An 18,740-nucleotide genomic window follows, 5' to 3' on the forward strand; every position below is an offset into this window, starting at 1 on the left:
TCTGTGCAGAAACACCATCGGCATTTCTTGTTTAAAAGGAAATGTGTGTTAGGGAAGTTCACCATGAATCTCTTTTCATCAGCACACATCTGAATGTATGTCATTGCTGGCTTTATATGGGTTGGTCTGTGGTACCAGCTTATGTCCATATAAATGCCTTATATCCACCCCTGAATGAAAGTGATATCAACCTAACCCCTAGTGTAGATAGTGCTAATGTATATTGGTGGAGAGAAGCTCTGCCATTGATGTAGGTAGTATCTTCACTAAATGAAACAGTAGCACACAACGTGTAGCTGTGCTACTGGAGTGCTATATCTGTGGAAAGGCCCTATACATTACCTGTGGTCGCTGGGTATTTTATTAACTCTAGTATGGCAGTACTGAATGTGGGGAAAGCTAACTTAGGCATGGCTCATTGAACCAGCTTATGTGGATATTACATGCATACAAAGATATGTTCATACAATTTTTCATTTCTAAGACTGGAGGCTTGTCTTCACTGCAGTATTAGCTCAAGGTATAACTTGAGTGTTGCCCATAACTTGATTCCTGTTCATGCACAAAAATTTCTAGCTTGAGATAAGTGGTACAGGTAGTCCCCGAGTTACGCGGATCCGACTTATGTCGGATCCGCAGTTACGAATGGGGATTTTCTTGCCCTGGAGGACTCGAGCGGCGGGACGCCTGGTCCCGCTACCCGCCTCCTCCGGGGCGAGAAAAGCTGCTCCCCGTCTCCCTAGTCTGCTGCGGGAGCCAGCAGACCAGGGAGACGCTGAGCAAAGCGGCGCAGGACCCGGCCCGACCCACGGCGCTTCCAGCTGATCTGGAAGCGCCGCGGTCAGGCCCGGGTCCTCTGCCACTTTGCTCCGCGTCTCCCTGGTCTGCTGGGGGGGGGACGCAGCTAGTGCCCCCCCCCCCCCTCAGCAGACCAGGGAGATGTGGAGCAAAGCCCGGGGCCTGTGGTAGAGCAGGTGGGGCACTGCCGGTTGGTCCCGCAGCACCGCTCCTTGGCGCTACTGGACCAACCCGGCAGCACCCCAGCTGCTCAGCCCCAGGAGTCCTGATTCAGCCGCTGCTGATCAGTTTCAGCAGTGGCTGAATCAGGATGCCTGGGGCAGAGCAGCTGGGGTGCTGCGGGGTTGGTCCAGTAGCGCCGAGGAGCGGCCGCGCTACTGGACCAACCCAGCAGCACCCGAGCTGCTCTACCCCAGGCATCCCCAAGTTAGCCGCTGCTGAAACTGACCAGCGGCGGACTACAGGAAGCCCGAGGCAGAGTTGCTCTGCCCCAGGCTTCCTGGAATCAGCTGCTGATCAGTTTCAGCAGCAGCTGACTTGGGGACGCCTGGGGTTCTTAAGTTGAATCTGTATGTAAGTCAGAACTGGTGTCCAGATTCAGCGGCTGAATCTGGATGCCAGTTCCGACTTACATACAGATTCAACTTAAGAACAAACCTACAGTCCCTATCTTGTACATAACACGGGGACTGCCTGTACTTCAAACTTGAGCTAGCAGGCCTGTAAGAGTATGTGCTTTAAAACTCAAGAGGTGCTAACTGGAGATTTCACTGCCTAAAGAGGTGTGATTTTAAGGCCAGATAACAGACTCATGCTTTTGATTTTGTTGCACAATTCATAGTGGAGACAAGGCTCTTGTAGTATTCAAGGTGAAGTAGATCAGTGAAGTCAGCATTATGCTTTCTACCCCTCCTTCATGTCTGTGATTGGTTTCATGGTAATACCAAAGTGTCTTGTATTCACTGTGTCTTACGATGGATAGTTGATGCGCATTACTTAACCTTGGGCAAAAACACAGCTTTTTCAGTAAATGAAACGCACATTTTTTGATTAATGAAATCAAGTCCTGTTTGCTAATCCAAATATTCTGTGCTGCTAAGTGATCAAATGTTTTGCAGTGTGAGCACTCTACTGGGTCTAGCCTAGCTCTAGGTGTTGACTGAATTATAGATAACTCAAGACAAACCCTGACGACAGTATTTTTAAGTGGAATGCTTGCAAATTAGGGTATGTCTATACCAGGATGGCCAACCCACGGCTCACAAGCTGCATGCGGCTCTTCACCCCGAAAGTGCAGCTCGCGAAGCCTCCCCCACAGCTCGCGAAGCTGCCCCATGTGCCCCTACAAACGGCCCCTGGCTCCCTGTGCTCACCAGGTGCAGGGGAGCTGTCTGGTGCATCAGAATGGCGTTGGCAAGGGTGGCAGCCGGTGGGAGCGTGAAGTGGCCAAAAAGCCTAACCCGTGGTTTTTAAAGGGGCAGCGTCTTTTTTCTTTTTTTCCTCAACAATTGTTGTGCGGCTCTACGCATTTTTTCCACCACTGTTTTGGCTCTCTTCATTTAATGGGTTGGCCATCCCTGGTTTAGACTGTGCAGCTTTTAGCAACAAGGCTGTGGTGACCCAATCCTTCTGCTAAATAATTGAGGATATGAATGCTGTTTGTTGTCACTTTTGCTCACAAAATTCTTCCATTCCCAAATAGTAGTTTTTGCTTTGTTGGCAAGAGAGCATTGCTCCTGAGAAAGCTGTGTTAGTTTTTCCATCACAAGTGAAAATCTTTTCATCCCTTTGGGAGAGAGACTGGGTTTAAGCACCTGTGAACAACAAAAATTTTGTCGATCAATTGCAGGTATAGACATCGCCATGTGGAGGGAGCAGTTTGGGGACTTTATAATATATTGTCACTGCACTTACAGAAGAAGCTAGTTATCAGAGGTGTCTTGCTGGAATTCCTTGGCATGAAGATGGTGCCTTAGCAGAATCTATGCTGGAAGGGCCTGGAAGTCTGTGCCATTAGGGCAAGGTTGTGCAGAGTCAAACAGCAACACTGTTTGGAAATCGGATAACTTCGTGGAAGGGAAATGGAAATGCAGCCAGTCATGAAATTGCTAGGCTGAAGTCTCTTGATTCTGAGTCTAAGAAAGGCTCCACTTGCAGACACAAGGCAAATGAACGTGTGTTTAAGGGGGAGGGAGCAGACAGAAGCCTTTCAGGGGATAAGCTTCCCTTCTAGCTCCTCTGAAATGTAAATATGAATGATGATTCAGGCAATTGTGTGATGTGCAGAACTGGAGATATATTATTAAATGTCTAGTAATAATTTTTTCCTTCCCTCAAACCACAAAAAAAGGTTTTGATAAAGGGAGGAGAACCTTAACACTTCAACCCACATAATGATGTAAACAAATTTGCTTAATAGCAAGTATAAAAAAGAACAAATGGTCCAGTCGCATCTTAGAGACTAACAAAAAACAAAATACAATATCATGAGCTTTTGTGGGCACAACCTACTTCTTCAAATGAGTGGAGCAAAAGGCACCACTAATCTGAAGAAATAGGTTGTACTCACAAAACTCATGATATTGTATATTTTTTTGCTAGTCTCTATGGTGCTACAGAACCACTCATTTTTAAGCTTTTGTAAAGTTACAAGAGGCTACCCCTCAAAGACTTAGTAGCAAATACATTTAGTCTTGTGATATCTCTCTAGTTATCAGTGCATGTCAGTTCCTGGAAATTATTGCAATAACCTTCTCCTCATTTGCTTTAATCACTATTGTATGCCCAAGGACTAGTTCATATCCATGCTGAAGTGGTTGCCATTTTTGTAATTGTGTAGATTGCAAGTGTGTTATACATCAGGCTGTATGTACCAACAAATTAGTCCATTTGTTTTACCTGTATCAGAGTGGAAAAGGAAGTATGGGAAAGCCTTAAAGGCTTGTATACATATACATTGCTGCACAGTTGAAGTGCTTAGTGAAGATGATGGGAGAGCTTCTCCTGTTGCCATAGATACTCCATCTCCTCTAAGGATGGTAGGTATGTCAACAGGAGAAGCTGGTCCTGTCTACATAATGCTGTCAACAACATTGGGGTTTAAGTCAGTATAATGACTTCATTAAGGGATGCGAATTTTCTGAACTCCTGAGCGACATGGTTATACCAATATAAGTTGCTAATGTGGACCAAGACTAAGTGTGTCTGAGGAACTGTGTTCTGTTGAAGATGCACATTGCATAAATAGGAAGAGGAATACAAACTTAAAATGGCTTTTCAAAAATTAATTTTGTCCTAAATGATGATATAATAGAAAAAAATGCTATATGTGTAAAAAGAGTGCCGGCTTCCTACTGTTCCAGATACATGTTTTTCTTGAGTTAAGTGTGCAGTTGTGTGTGGTTCATTTTTTAAAATGATCTTTAACTTTGTTGTCATTTCAGAATACCTGACAGTGTTCTCCCAGATGATTGCATTCCATGATCCAGAGCTGAGTAACCATCTCAATGAAATTGGCTTTATTCCAGATGTAAGTGCTGAGGGTTCTCGTAAATACTGTATAATAAAGCTAAAGAGGAAAAAAGACTGGCCAATATAGTGGGTTACAGACAGATGGGTAAAACTTACTCTGGTGTAGAATAGACCTAACTAGGCAATATGCATCACTTAAAGCTAGTGTGGCAGGGGAAGAAATGTGTTCATCTATATAAAGTTATATAGTGGCCACGGTTTCATGTAGATGAACTTCACAGGACTCTAAAAAAGAAAAATGCAAGCTCCCCGTGTGAATGGAGCACTGGGCTGCAGAATAGCCATCTAAACTCAGTAAATGATTGGGAATAGTACCGCAGAACACGTATATACTACGTATGTTCTCTGACCCATCCTTTTGCCTACCTCTATCATTATCATCCATACCAGCCTACCTGGACCCACTGAAGAAACCCATCCTCAGAGCTCCTCTGACAATGACCCCCACTGCTGGTTGTGCTACCATGGGCCTCTTAAATAAAAATTTGTATAAATAAGTGTTGTTAATTGTATTATGGTTGTAGTCAGGAGTCCCAGTCAATATCAAGACTCCACTGTGCTATTCACTCAGAAGATGCACAGCCAGAGACAGCCCTATCCTGGAGAGTCAAAAGTCAAAGAAAGATGACAAAGAAAGGGAGTAAACGGAGAATCCAAAATACATATCAATTATGTTGTACAGCGATGCATTTTAGAAAAGTATTTGCAAATAAACGTATTGGTAATTCCCAGCTGTTCTAAACCCTGGTTACTCCTCTTAAGAGGTGTCATCCTTCAAAAATCACCTGTCACTTCAAAATATTTCTTTTCCCTGTTCAGCTTTTTAGATTAGTAAGAGAAAGGGGTGGTTTTGCACCTGTAACAAGACAGCCCAGATCCATCAAGGTGAAGGATATGCACTTCAGTAATGAGATCCGAACCAGAGTTTCGTGCTTGAGTACTAATCCTATCAGAGTAAACCCTGATTAATCTTTCATCATTGAAAGGCAGGCTCCTGCTGCAGGAAAGATTGTGTTTCCTGGCACCCTTCCATTTACTTTGGGGTCGTGTAGCTCTTAGAATATTGAAATGTTGCTGAATCTTGAATAGTTGTGAATATTGTTAGCTGATGTGGTGTCTGGATTAAATATATTACAGTGGCTATGAGATTTACATGTAAATGGAAATATTTGAAAGGTGAATTTCACACATTTTTCACACGGTGTTATTTAGTATAAACATATATAATACTTTGTCTGTTCTATATTTTGCTAAAAATTCTAAATGCAAAATCCATCCATTGTTAAGGGAAAATAAACAAGGAAATGAGCCACATTGCTAGAAGGGAAACTGTATTAATAAATTATTCTGAATAGTCTTCAGCTGCAAATAATGGCAGCTAGACACAGTTGTCAGCTGGACATTAAAAGAGATGACAAGCTCTGGCTGCAGTTACTTAATATCATATCGTTAATGCTGCTCTTATAGTATGCACTTCACATTGGAGTCAGTGATATGTGGGAAGTATCTGTATTAAGGCTTCATCCAATTAGAATTAAAAGAACACTGTTACCGCCAATATATTTTTTTTGTTCTTTTAAACTATGTGTTTTCAGCTACCCTTAAAAATCAGAATTAAATTGTTCTTTCTTAAATATAATATTCCCTCTTGCAAGCACATGCTTGTTCAGTCATGAGTGCTTGATGGCTCGTTTTTAATTTTCATTTAATAGGAAGCAGTTGTTTTGTATTTTACATATTTGTGGTAGGAGATGGGGATGGAAATAAATTTAACTCTTTACTTTCATCTTGCATGCTCATGGGTACTCTGTCCTCGTCTTTCAGGCACTTATGAATGTTCTTAACGTGAAGCATACATTCACTTAAGCACTTACACAGTGCTACAGAAAGTAAAATTAAGCATGTGCACAAGTGTTTAGAAGATCAGGTCCTTCGTTACTAGTATCTGGCTAGGGCACTGATTTAGGAGGCACAAAATTTGAGTTTTATCATAGATTAGTCATCTCAGGAGGTCATCTAGTCCAATCCTCAAATCAAAGCCCTGGCTTGAATAATTTAGTTGGGGTTGGTCCTGCTTTGTCAAGCCTGGCCTTAAAAACTTCTTAAGTATGGAGATTCACTACCTTCCTAAGCAACACATTCCAGTGCTTCACCATCCACCTAGTGAAGTAATTCTTCCTAATACAGGCAGTCCCCGGGTTACGTACAAGATAGGGACTGTAGGTTTGTTCTTAAGTTGAATCTGTATGTAAGTCGGAACTGGCGTCCAGATTCAGCTGCTGCTGAAACTGATCAGTTTCAACAGCGGTTGAATCTGGACGCCAGTTCTGACTTACATACAGATTCAACTTAAGAACCCCAGGCATCCCCAAGTCAGCTGCTGCTGAAACTGATCAGCGGCTGATTCCAGGAAGCCCGGGGGGCTTCCTGTAGTCAGCCACTGGTCAGTTTCAGCAGCGGCTGACTTGGGGACGCCTGGGGCAGAGCAGCTGGGGTGCTGCTGGGTTGGTCCAGTAGCGCCGCCGCTCCTCGGCGCTACTGGACCAACCCAGCAGCGCCCAAGCTGCTCTGCCCCAGGCGTCCTGATTCACCGCTGCTGAATCTGACCAGCAGTGGCTGAATCAGGACGCCTGGGGCAGAACAGCTGGGGTGCTGCCCAGTTGGTCCAGTAGCGCCCAGAGCGGCGCTACGGGACCAACTGGCAGCGCCCCAGCTGCTGTACCACAGGTGTCCGCAGCAAAGCCATAGAGCACGGGGGCAGCGGGACAGCCCAGACGCGCTGTGGCTGTCCTGCTGCCCTCGGGCTCCGCGGCTTTGCTCTGCTTTGCCCTCCCCCGTCCTCCGTCCCCCTGGTCTGCAGACCAGGGGGATGGGGGGGGGGGGCAAAGCAGAGCCAAGCCACGGAGCGCGTGATCAGCGGACAGCCCAGACGCGTCTGGGCTGTCAGCTGGCCGGGCGCTCCGCGGATTGGCTCTGCTTTCCCGTCCCCCTGGTGTGCAGTCCAGGGGGTCGGGGGGGGGGGGGGGGGCAAAGCAGAGCCAAGCCTCGGAGCGCGTGGGCAGCGGACAGCCCTGTCCGCTGCCCACGTGTTCCGCCGCTTTGCTTCCTCTCCCTGGTCTGCTGGAGACCAGGGAGAGGAGCGGCCCCATTCGTAACTGCGGATCCGACGTAAGTCGGGGACTGCCTGTATCCAAATTAATCTTGCCGTTCTGCCACAATGTTGCTTGATTAACCAGGGCAAATAATTTTAATTCTCTATGTTTGCCTTCCATTTTGTCACAAGAACTCCATGAGGCCAAAAATGAGATTCAGAAAAGGGCCATATAAATGTTGAGTCATCAGGAATAAGCAGGGCTGTTAAAATTGTATAAACTTTGAAAGGGACATTAAACATTATGGCCTAAAGCATGAAGCAGTATTTAACTTCAGTGTTTAGGAGGAGACCTAATGTAGGTGGCAGACTATCTCAGATTTGTCCCCATTAGGATTCTTATGCTTTCTGAAGCACCTGGAGTGGCCTTTGTAAGAGACAGTATACAGAGAGGTTATGGACATTGGGGTGTCATCTGGTATGACAATTCATATGTTCTTGTGTTGGTTTCTGAGGAAAAATGTTTGTTTTACCAAAGTTATGACATTTGAAAAATCACACTAAATATGTGCAATAGATATGTTTATCCACTCTATAAATTTGTCACTTCCTTTAAAGAAATTTATATCATGTGTTGGCAATTACAGAAATTAAGGGTTTGTTTTGTTTTGTTTTGGTTTTTTTGTGTTTTTTTTTTTGTGTGTGTTTTTTTTAAAGCTCTGCCTTGCCAATTAATAAAAACACTAAGCCAGTTGTCTTCAGACTTGGGGTGGTTGATGGATGATGGTGATGGTAATTATTCCTAAAATATATTTTACTCTTATGTAGTAATAGCCTCTCACAACTTTAACGCTACCTTAACATAATTTTTGTCTGGGAATTTCCTTCTCCAAATGGATGCCCTAATAGGTAAATCTACTTTTTGTAAATTGTCAGAAAAATCATGACACATTCAAATGCATTAATTTTGGGGAGGATAGGTTGTATTCTTCATAGATGAAAAAGTGGTGGAAATCCCTGTTTTTATATGTATGACTAAATTGAAGTTTATCTATTAAACAATGAAAATTATGGGACTACAACTCATGATCTCAGACTATTTCTCAGAGAAGTGTTCTTTCACAGTTGTAATAAGTGTATGCTTTGAGTCATTGTTTTTATTCTTTTTTTGTATGGAAGTTTAGATCTGTTTTTCTATATTACTTATGGTGCTTCTATACTGCAGCCTTAGCTTTTTGAGCTACGCAAATTGCGTAGCTTATTTCGAGTGTTAATTTTGAAATAGCTTGTTTTGAAATTTGGCGCTGTCTACACAGCGCTTATTTCAGAATAAATCGCTATTCCGAAATGTCCCTTAGTCCTTGTGGAATGAGGTTTATGAGGATGTCAGAATAGTGAGCCTGTTATATTTCAAAATAACAGGCGAGCGTAAAAGATACAGAATAGCTAGTTTGGGATACGTGTAGTATATATAGCCTTACTGTCTACGAAGTTCACATATTGTTCTTATAGAATGTTGCATAAAATTTCTTTTAAATATTAAGCAGTTCTCATTTGCAAGGAAGATGTAGGGCGGCCTTACCTGTCTGCAAACCCATGGCAGTTTGAGCTTCAGGGGAAAAGGGTTGAAAATGACTGCAGTGCAAGTTTTAACTTAGAGTCCTAGGGCATAGTTATTCTATCCTGAGGTTGCTAGGGGGCAGTATATACTAAGAATATCCTTAGAGTAGCCTTAAAGTAAAGCTTTGACTAGGTAAATAGTCCAGCATATTTGTTTTTTTAAATTTAAGTTTGTGAGGCAAGTACTTTAAACTAAATGCATGTTGTTCTTCTTTTGGCTCTTCATTTTCCACTTTTTACCTTCTTGAACAATGTAGTATGTGCTTTCTTGTTTGCATTAAAAACACTGGAGTTAAATTATTATAATCTTTTTATAGTTATCTATTTCCTTTCATGTTGTAGCATTATATTTTAGAGAATGACAAGGATAACTTCCCCTTTAACTCAGATAGTAATTTCCCTTCTAACTACCTGCTACTTTAAGATTGTCTGGCCTAATTTCATATTAGGTAATTGTCAGGATTAGTGACTGATGTTTGTAGTCAGATCTGTGTTTTAGGGTAAAAGTTTTTGACTGTTCGTTATACTTATAGTGTATTAGTGTTTATTGTTATGTCCAATTTAGCATGTTTTTTTTTCTTTTACCTATTGAAAAAATGTATACACAGCTGTAGGTGTTTGTATTTACATTTGTATGTATAATTTCTAATGTATGTAAATCTACTCAGTTAACACAGATCACGAGGCTGAACTAATCTACTTCAGTTCTCAATTAAATAATTTACAAACAAGGGGGATTCAACAAATAAGAGTAATTGTTGTGTGGATGTTTGGACTCAGGCTGGAGTCCAAGCTCTGGGACGCCATGAAGGTGGAGAGTCCCCAGAGTTTAGGCTGCAGCCTTAAATGTAGCTGCACAACAATTTTTAGTCCAGAGCCCAAGCCTACAAGCCTGAGTCAGCTGACCCAGGCTATCTGTGTCCATGCCACAGATCTAATCTCCTTGTAGATGGACCTATACAGGAGCCTCTAGGTATGCTTTTCTAGTGGATATACTGCATTTTGTTGTATATGAACAAATGATTAAACGTGATGAGAGGGCACAAAACTGATACAGGGTTTTCATGCGTGGTAATATGAGGAATATGAAGTTTTTTATGGAATGCTTTCCAAAAATACACTTGTGGGAGCAGATTGTGTGGATGTATCACAACAACGAGTAGAAGAATTTTTACTGTCAGAATGTGAGCCTTTTGCTATAGTGAGGTCCATTCAAAAAGACTTCTGTGAATGCTGACAATACTGTCAATTTAGTCATTTCATTTTTTCTGCTACTAGTGTGAAAAGTTGGTTTAGAAGAAAGATGCATCTAAAGTGGCTTTTATGATAAATTTTGGAAAGCTCTGTGTCAAGGAGCACTTTGGCAGATATACCTTCATCAATTCAACAACCCCACTGCCTGAACCAGTTAAGAGTGAACAGGCAGTCCCCGGGTTACATGGATCCGACTTGCATCGGATCCCTACTTACAAACAGGGTGAGGCAACCCCGAACTAGCTGCTTCCCCCCAGCAGACCAGGGAGACGCGAAGCTAGCGCTCTCCCCCTCCCCCCCCCCCAGCAGACCAGGGAGACGCGGAGCGGCTTTTCTCAGCAGACACCTCAGCTTGAGAATAAAGGACTGAGGGAAGTGAGGTGTGGGAGAATAAAACTGAGCTCTGGAGAAATGTTTAGTAGTTTCCCCTACAGTATGTACCATTTCTGACTTACATACAAATTCAACTTAAGAACAAACTTACAGTCCCTATCTTGTACGTAACCCGGGGACTGCCTGTATTAAAATAGAAACACACACTTGTTCATTTAGTCAATAGGAATAAGAAAATGCAAAATGAAGGCTCTTTAGCAGCACTGACTTGTGCGTTTTGTGACATAAATGTAATGTATTAAGCTATACATCTAACTAAAATGAACCTATCCAGAAATGGAAAATATTGGATATGTACAGGTCAGTTGAGTTAAATTTGATATTGGAATTTAACCTTTGCATTCATGACCTGCGGTGATTTTCTGTAGAACTTCAACTTAGTATCCACATAGATTTTTGCCTTTAATTTTGTAAGCATTTTCCTTAATATTAAGAAACCCTTGAAGATGGTATGAGTACAGGCAGTCCCCGGGTTACGTACAAGATAGGGACTGTAGGTTTGTTCTTAAGTTGAATCTGTATGTAAGTCGGAACTGGCCAGTTCTGACTTACATACAGAATCAACTTAAGAACCCCAGGCGTCCCCAAGTCAGCTGCTGCTGAAACTGATCAGCAGCTGATTCCAGGAAGCCCGGGGCAGAGCAACTCTGCCTGGGGCTTCCTGTAGTCAGCGCTGGTCAGTTTCAGCAGAAGCTGACTTGGGGACGCCTGGGGCAGAGCAGCTGGGGTGCTACTGGACCAACCCAGCAGCACCCCATCTGCTCTGCCCCAGACGTCCTGATTCAGCCGCTGCTGAAACTGACCAGCAGCGGCTGAATCAGGACCTGGGGCAGAGCAGCTGGGGTGCTGCCGGGTTGGTCCAGTAGTGCCCACGGGCGCTGCAGGACCAATCGGCAGCGCCCCAGCTGCTCTGCCCCAGAGTCCAAAACAAAAGCCTGGTCTGCTGGGGGGGGGGGGAGCACACTAGCTGCGCCCCCTCCCCCCAGCAGACCAGGGACACGGGGAGCAGAGCCGCAGCGGCAGCGGGGTGCCGCGCCTCTGAGGCTTTGCTCTGGCAAAGCCTCTGAGGCGCGGGACCCCCCGCGGCTGCGGCTTCAGTCCGGGTGCCTGTGGTCTGCTGGGGACCGTCCCCAGCAGACCACAGGCACCCGGACTGAAGCCGCAGCCGCGGGGGGTCCCGCGCCTCAGAGGCTTTGCCAGAGCAAAGCCTCAGAGGCGCGGCACCCCGCGCCGCTGCGGCTCTGCTCCCCGTGTCCCTGGTCTGCTGGGGATGGTCCCCAGCAGACCACAGGCACCGGCACCCAAGTGGCAGCAGCAGTGGTTCCCGCGCTTCTGAGGCTTTGCCCTGGCAAAGCCTCAGAAGCGCGGGAACCCGCCCGGTGCCCCTGGTCTGCTGGAGACGGTCTCCAGCAGACCAGGGGCACCGGAGCAGCTTACGAACGGGGCTTTCTCGCCCCGACTTCCGGGGCGAGAAAGCTCCGTTCGTAAGTGCGGATCCGACATAAGTCGGATGCGCGTAAGTCGGGGACTGCCTGTACATAAACTGTCCCGGTTACCAAAGAGGGCATAACTTTTTAACTGCCTTTCATATTTATAGCGGCATAAGTGCATAAAGTAAACTATTTGAAAGACTTGTTGCACCATAAAATATTTAAGGACCAGGAAGCCTCATAGCAGAGTAAGTACAGGCAGTCCCCGAGTTACGTAGATCCGACTTATGTCGGATCCGCACTTACGAATGGGGCTCTCTCGCCCCGGAGCTCGCAGGCAGCGGGACCGCCCAGAGCGCAGCGGTCCCGCCACCTCGACCTCCGGGGCGAGGAAAGCTGCTCTGGGTGCCCATGGTCTGCTGGGGACCGTCTCCAGCAGACCAGGGACACCTGGAGCAAAGCCGGGGAGGTGGAGGGGTCCCGCGCCTCTGAGGCTTTGCTCTGGCAAATCCTCAGAGGCGCGGGACTCCGCCACGGCTGCGGCTTTGCTCCCGGTGTCCCTGGTCTTCTGGAGACGGTCCCCAGCAAACCAGAGGCACTGGGAGCAAAGCGACAGCGGCGGCGGAGTCCCGCACCTCTGAGGCTTTGCCAGAGCAAAGCCTCAGAGGTGCGGCACCCTGCCGCGGCTGCCGCTTTGCTCCCGGTGCCTCTGGTCTGCTGGGGACCGTCTCCAGCAGACCAGGGACACCTGGAGCAAAGCTGGGGAGGTGAGGAGTCCCGCGCCTCTGAGGCTTTGCTCTGGCAAAGCCGGGGAGGCGCGGGACTCCGCCGCCGCTGCGGCTTTGCTCCCCGTGTCCCTGGTCTATTGGGGGGGGGGGAGGGCGCAGCTAGTGGCCCCTTCCCCCAGCTGACCAGGGAGACGTGGAGCAAAGCCCCGGGCCTGTGGTAGAGCAGGTGGGGCGCTGCCGGTTGGTCCCCCAGCACCGCTCCTTGGCGCTACTGGACCAGCCCGGCAGCACCCCTGCTGCTCTGCTGATCAGTTTCAGCAGCGGCTGAATCAAGACACCTGGGGCAGAGCAGCTCGGGTGCTGCTGGGTTGGTCCAGTAGTGCCGAGGAGCGGTGGCGCTACTGGACCAACCCAGCAGCACCCCAGCTGCTCTGCCCCAGGTGTCCCCAAGTCAGCCGCTGCTGAAACTGACCAGTGGCTGACTACAGGAAGCCCCTGCCCTGGGGCTTCCTGGAATCAGCCGCTGATCAGTTTCAGCAGCAGCTGACTTGGGGATGCCTGGGGTTCTTAAGTTGAATCTGTATGTAAGTCAGAACTGGTGTTCAGATTCAGCCGCTGTTGAAACTGATCAGTTTCAGCAGCGGCTGAATCTGGTCGCCAGTTCCGACTTACATACAGATTCAACTTAAGAACAAACCTACAGTCCCTATCTTGTACGTAACCCGGGGACTGCCTGTACTTGAGTCACCATAAATCTTCAGGTGACATAAATTTTAAGCATAAGCGCCTAAACTGCTAATAGCATATAATACATCAATAAGTGTTTTAAGGCTGAATTGTACCTATTGTTCATTGGAAAAAAAAAATCACACAATACATTAAAATCACATTTAATAGATGATCTTACATAAAGAAACAGATAGCCTGGTGCTCTTCTCAATAATCCTGAACACTCTAGGGATGCGAAAGGTTAATCAGTAATCTCCCAAAATGGGTAATGCTTACCAATTCCAGTTAGGGTCTGGAGAGCTGCTTCAGCCCCGACTGCAGGCAGGGGCTGCTCCAGCCAGCCAGAGCAACCTTTGTCCGTAGCGGGCCCAGCCCGGTTCCCTCCTTCACCCCCGCCCCTCCCCATCTCTTTCCACAGATTAAACTTTGGCTCACCAGAGGTGGGGCTGGCAGCTCTTGCTGACTCTGCTTCCGGGGAAGTGGCTTTGCTGCGATGCGAAAGTCTTCTCTCCAGGACCAGGGTGGGGCCAGCAAGGGCTGGTGGCCCTACTCCCGAGGAGGCTTCACTATGGGCTCTACAGTCTAAAACTTATTTAAAATAGTAATAGAAGTGTAGCCGTGTTAGTCCTGCATTTTGCTTCAGCTACACCAGACTATGTAGCACTTTAAAGACTAACAAGATGGTTTATTAGATGATGAGCTTTTGTGGGCCAGACCCACTTCCTCTGAGGAAGTGGGTCTGGCCCACAAAAGCTCATCATCTAATAAACCATCTTGTTAGTCTTTAAAGTGCTACATAGTCCTGCATTTTGCTAAAACTTATTTAAGCTTTATATTGCAGAGCCCACAGCTCCATCTAACCATGTAAGATTTTCAGCGGTTACACGGTTTCCTTTTTAACTGACTTTCTACTTCCCTTGAACACTTACGCCTTGCTGAGTGTTCGGCTGCATAGAACAATTTCTTCTTGTTTATAACTTCGTTATCCAAACTATTTTGTTTTTCCTACGTGGCTATGTACTAGTCAGTGAAGATTCTTTGCCAAGTTTCAGATGCCCAAGATGTGTAATTTGAAGTTATTTGTATATGTAAGTGGGATGCAAAGATGGGAACTGTGATAAAACAAGTGTGTTTTTTTTTATTTTAATTGAATTTAAAAGTGCCTGAAATTATGCTGCTCAGCCTTTTGTAAATAAACAAAACAAACTTCTTTAACCAAAGGAAAATTCATGGAAAATTCAGCCCCAAATGTGAAGTTATCTGTGTTACAATTTCCTGAAAGTGAAACTGAACTTGAAATACTATACAGCTCTAAATGTAATAGAAATTCAATCTTGACAAGACCCTTAGATCATAACAAAATGTGTTTTTTATCCCTTTTTTTTTCTTGTAGTTGTATGCCATTCCTTGGTTTCTCACAATGTTTACACGTGAGTATATTTTCTTTGATTAAATAGCAACACTTCCTCATATTTAACTTCTCCCATTTTTCCATAGAATATACATTTCATTTTAAAAGAGACGACTATAGAGCCTTCATTCCTAGAAGGCTAGTTCAGATTCACCCCAGGTTAACTGGAGTCCATAGGGATATAAATTCATATCCAATGTTAACTGAATCCCAGTCTTTCAATATATCTCTGAGAGAACCAATGTCTTCTATCTTTAGATAAAAAAAAAAAACAAAAAAACCTCCTGTTCAGAAATTTCAGTTCCAGGCTTCCCCTAGTTATAATTTCCTGTCTCTTTTTCAAACATCATCATCTTAATCTGTTTATTGTTCCTCTCTCAGTTAGTAAATCACTCTGGTTACCCCCACAATAGTATCAGTCAGTAGCTACCCATAAGAATGGTCATACTAGGTGTGACATTATTAGATTTTTGTGGTGAGTGTTGCACCCACTGTTTTATGTTTGCCCCAAGTTTTGTACAAAGTTGGCCAAGTGAGGTGTCTATTGAAAGCTTATGCTTTGCTGGTTCTGTATGATTTTTGTTGACGAAGTTATGAATGCTGGCTATATACTGGTATTTTAAGTCCTAGAAGGACTGATGACCTATCCTAACACAGGATATACTCCAGAGACTTTTAAGATATCACTTTATTCCAGCTCTACTCCAAGCCTGAACCAGAAACTTTGTAACTGGTATATGTAATTTGTTTCCTTAAACAATTTTAAGGGAACATCTCTCTCTTATTACAAACCTTCATATTTTAGATTCTCAGGGACTGGCACAGTATGCTCTTTTGGTTAAGATCTGAGGTATAAATAGATCTGGGAATGTAGCTGGTTCTTTGGGATCAGAAGAAACTTCTGATTTGGTGAGATTGGTTTTCATAACCGCACATCCGTGTAAGTGTGATACTGGTTGTGTCAGAGGAAATGCTGGAGTGTTTGAGTGGATTTCTTGTGTGACTTCTTGCTAGCCAGTGTGGCAAACAGAAGTGCTCTTTGTAACTGGTTTGGTACCTTACAGTGAAAGACCCCCAGTCTTGGGCGGTAAGTAGCCCTCTTTCTAAGCAATTCACTCTTATTTGATTTCTCAGTGGTGCCCCAAAACCCGTTAGGTGCACTGGTCTGACTCAGTGTAATATATCTCAGTATCCTGTCTGTGACAGTGGCCAGTGCCAGATGCTTCAGAGGGAAAGAACAAAACAAGGTGATTTTGAGTGATACCCAACTTCTAGCTGTTGGTGGTTTATTCCTTGAGGATGATCTTTGTGTCCCTGAGCATCGTGGCTAATGGCCACTGATGGATCTGTCTTCTATGTACTTATTTATTTTTTCAACCAAGTTACACATCACAATATCAATTGCAATGAATTCCACTGCATTATGTCAAGAAGTACTTCATTATGTTTGTTTTAATATCTGCTGCTTACTCAATTAACCAGGTTATCCCTAGTTTGGAGTTAGGTGATGGGGGAAATCACACTTTTAGTCACTTTGTTCATACATTTCCGGATTTTATACATCTCTTGTGTCATACTCTATATAGCTTGCCTGACAACTGGCACTTTTTCTTATTCTTTGAAGTAGGAATCAGTAGTGAAAGACGAAGCCCTTATCTAGAGAGGAAAATCTTCATATAAAATTTGTCACATTTAAAAAATAGTCAGTTTTTGAGGTGAGAAAGTGATAGTGACTTTGTGATGAAGGCCAACATATGCAAATGCACCTTCATTATATAAACCATTAATTTACTATTACACAGACCTATTACTAATGTACAATGATTTTAGGATGTTGCTCAGGTAAAAGGAATATTGCCCCTGAATAAATTTAAATGAGACAGACTGTTCGGTATGGAGATTATTATAATGTGTTATTTCAGATGTAAGAGAGGAATAATTCAAAGTACTTCTTCCTCCTTCCCCAAGATATGTTTTCCAGTTTCATAGCAGATGATATTGGGGGTATTTAAAAACATTAACGGAGCAAAATATTCCTATTGGGAAAATACTGTAAGTTTTGTATGCTGGTGAAATGTCAGAGTCAAAGGTTGCCTGTGCAACAAGCAGTGTCATCTCTTGACCACAACTAGTACATTCTGTTAAACCTTTTGTGAGCACAGCAATTCTGCCACGTTTTCCTCTAATGACAAATAGTGAATTAATACTTTTATCCTACCCAACATGCTTTAAATAATTTTATCAGGAGTATTTTATGCACACATTGCCATTAGTCCTTTTTTCCGTCTGAAAGAAAAGATTCAGAATGTCTTCACAGGAGAAAAATCCCTGCTGAAAGCTCAATCAGCTAAGAATTATTGCATACCATTTGTTTTTCACACTTGCCCTTCTCCCCACCCTCATTAGTAGCCTTGTGCATAATTACTGATTGTTCCAAATGAGACAAAAATATCCCTAAAACTGTGTACTTTTGATCAGAAAAAGAAAATAAAAAGTAGATATTTAATATTGAAGTCAAATGTTCATTGCCATAGGGAATAATAAATCTCCATATGAAAACGAATCTATAGCTAAACAAGTTTAGGCTTGTTTGTTCCCAAATTAAAAAGGAGTAACTTTTTAGGCAATAATAAAACTTGTAGACTGTTAGTCATGTATATTTTAAAAACTTAACATTGTTTATCATAATCAATGTTTTGTTGCCTATGCTGTTTTGTAGATGTCTTCCCATTGCACAAAATTTTTCATCTGTGGGATACATTACTACTTGGGAATTCTTCCTTCCCGTTCTGCATTGGAGTAGCTATTCTGCAGCAGCTGCGGGACCGGCTTCTGGCTAATGGATTCAATGAATGCATTCTGCTCTTTTCAGATTTACCAGGTATATAAACGGTGACTTTTTCTTTTCTGTATGTTATTTTAAAATATTCTGTTGCCCATATTTATGTTTGTCAAATCTAATTTTCCAAACCCCTGAAAGGGTTATGGAAACTTATGATAGTGTTTAGGACCTGGGACATAGTCCAGTGAATTCAAGAAAGTCTCTATTTTGTTCAGGGGTGCATGGGCAGGTTCTGTTATTTGGATTCAAATAAACCGTGGAGAAATCAGTCAAATTTAAAATAATTAATTAATTCAAAAATTTAAATTACTGGTTGCCATGTCACAAACAGGAAATGGTGAAGTTAGTCAAATTTATCCTTAATGAATTACTCTGCTCTGCTCAGTTCACTGTTACTATGGTTATCCCAGTATATGGCATTAGCCCTAGACTTCCCTCGTTCAGGATTACATTTCTTGCTACAGAAGCAGTCATTAGAGCAGGAATACAAAAAGTAGTTTAAAAGCCAATAAAGAAGCATTGTTTAAAGCAGTCCACAGTTGAAATTCAAAGCTTATAAGAGACTGTTTGCATAGAAGTGAAGCTACTCCAGATGAGGTCCCCTTAGTCACTGATCAGCAGCTCTCCCCGCTTTTTCAGTGGATACTTATGTGACTTAGTTAAATACAAACAACCTGTATCACCTGAAAATGTAACAGTCCAGCATGAGGCTACGGCCTTACTTCTGAGCAAAACCTTATTGGATAATAAAAAATATTTGAACTAAATAAACTTAAACTGGAAGATATATTTTCATTAACTTGCATTTAATCAACATTCAGATAGCGCTTAAAATATATAAAATACTGCTCTGCATAATTATTTATTGTTATTTTTTGGGCACATCCATTTGCTGTAATACCATCATACCAGA

At 43.8% G+C, this 18,740-nt stretch overlaps 1 protein-coding gene across 6 annotated transcripts in view; it reads left to right on the forward strand.

Moving 5' to 3' along the window:
* The window catches only part of TBCK (TBC1 domain containing kinase), a 185,255-nt gene that overhangs the window by 78,988 nt on the left and 87,527 nt on the right, over positions 1 to 18,740 (forward strand). For all 6 annotated transcript variants that reach the window (XM_075929695.2, XM_075929700.2, XM_075929699.2 and 3 more), the window contains 3 exons: positions 4,242 to 4,327; positions 14,968 to 15,004; positions 17,705 to 17,866. In XM_075929695.2, coding sequence (XP_075785810.2) covers positions 4,242 to 4,327; positions 14,968 to 15,004; positions 17,705 to 17,866 — 285 coding nt within the window. The remainder of the gene's footprint in view (positions 1 to 4,241; positions 4,328 to 14,967; positions 15,005 to 17,704; positions 17,867 to 18,740) is intronic.

The sequence above is a fragment of the Pelodiscus sinensis genome, chromosome 4 (assembly GCF_052426305.1).
Source record: "Pelodiscus sinensis isolate ZL-2025 chromosome 4, ASM5242630v1, whole genome shotgun sequence".
In the NCBI taxonomy this organism is placed as follows: Eukaryota; Metazoa; Chordata; order Testudines; family Trionychidae; genus Pelodiscus; species Pelodiscus sinensis.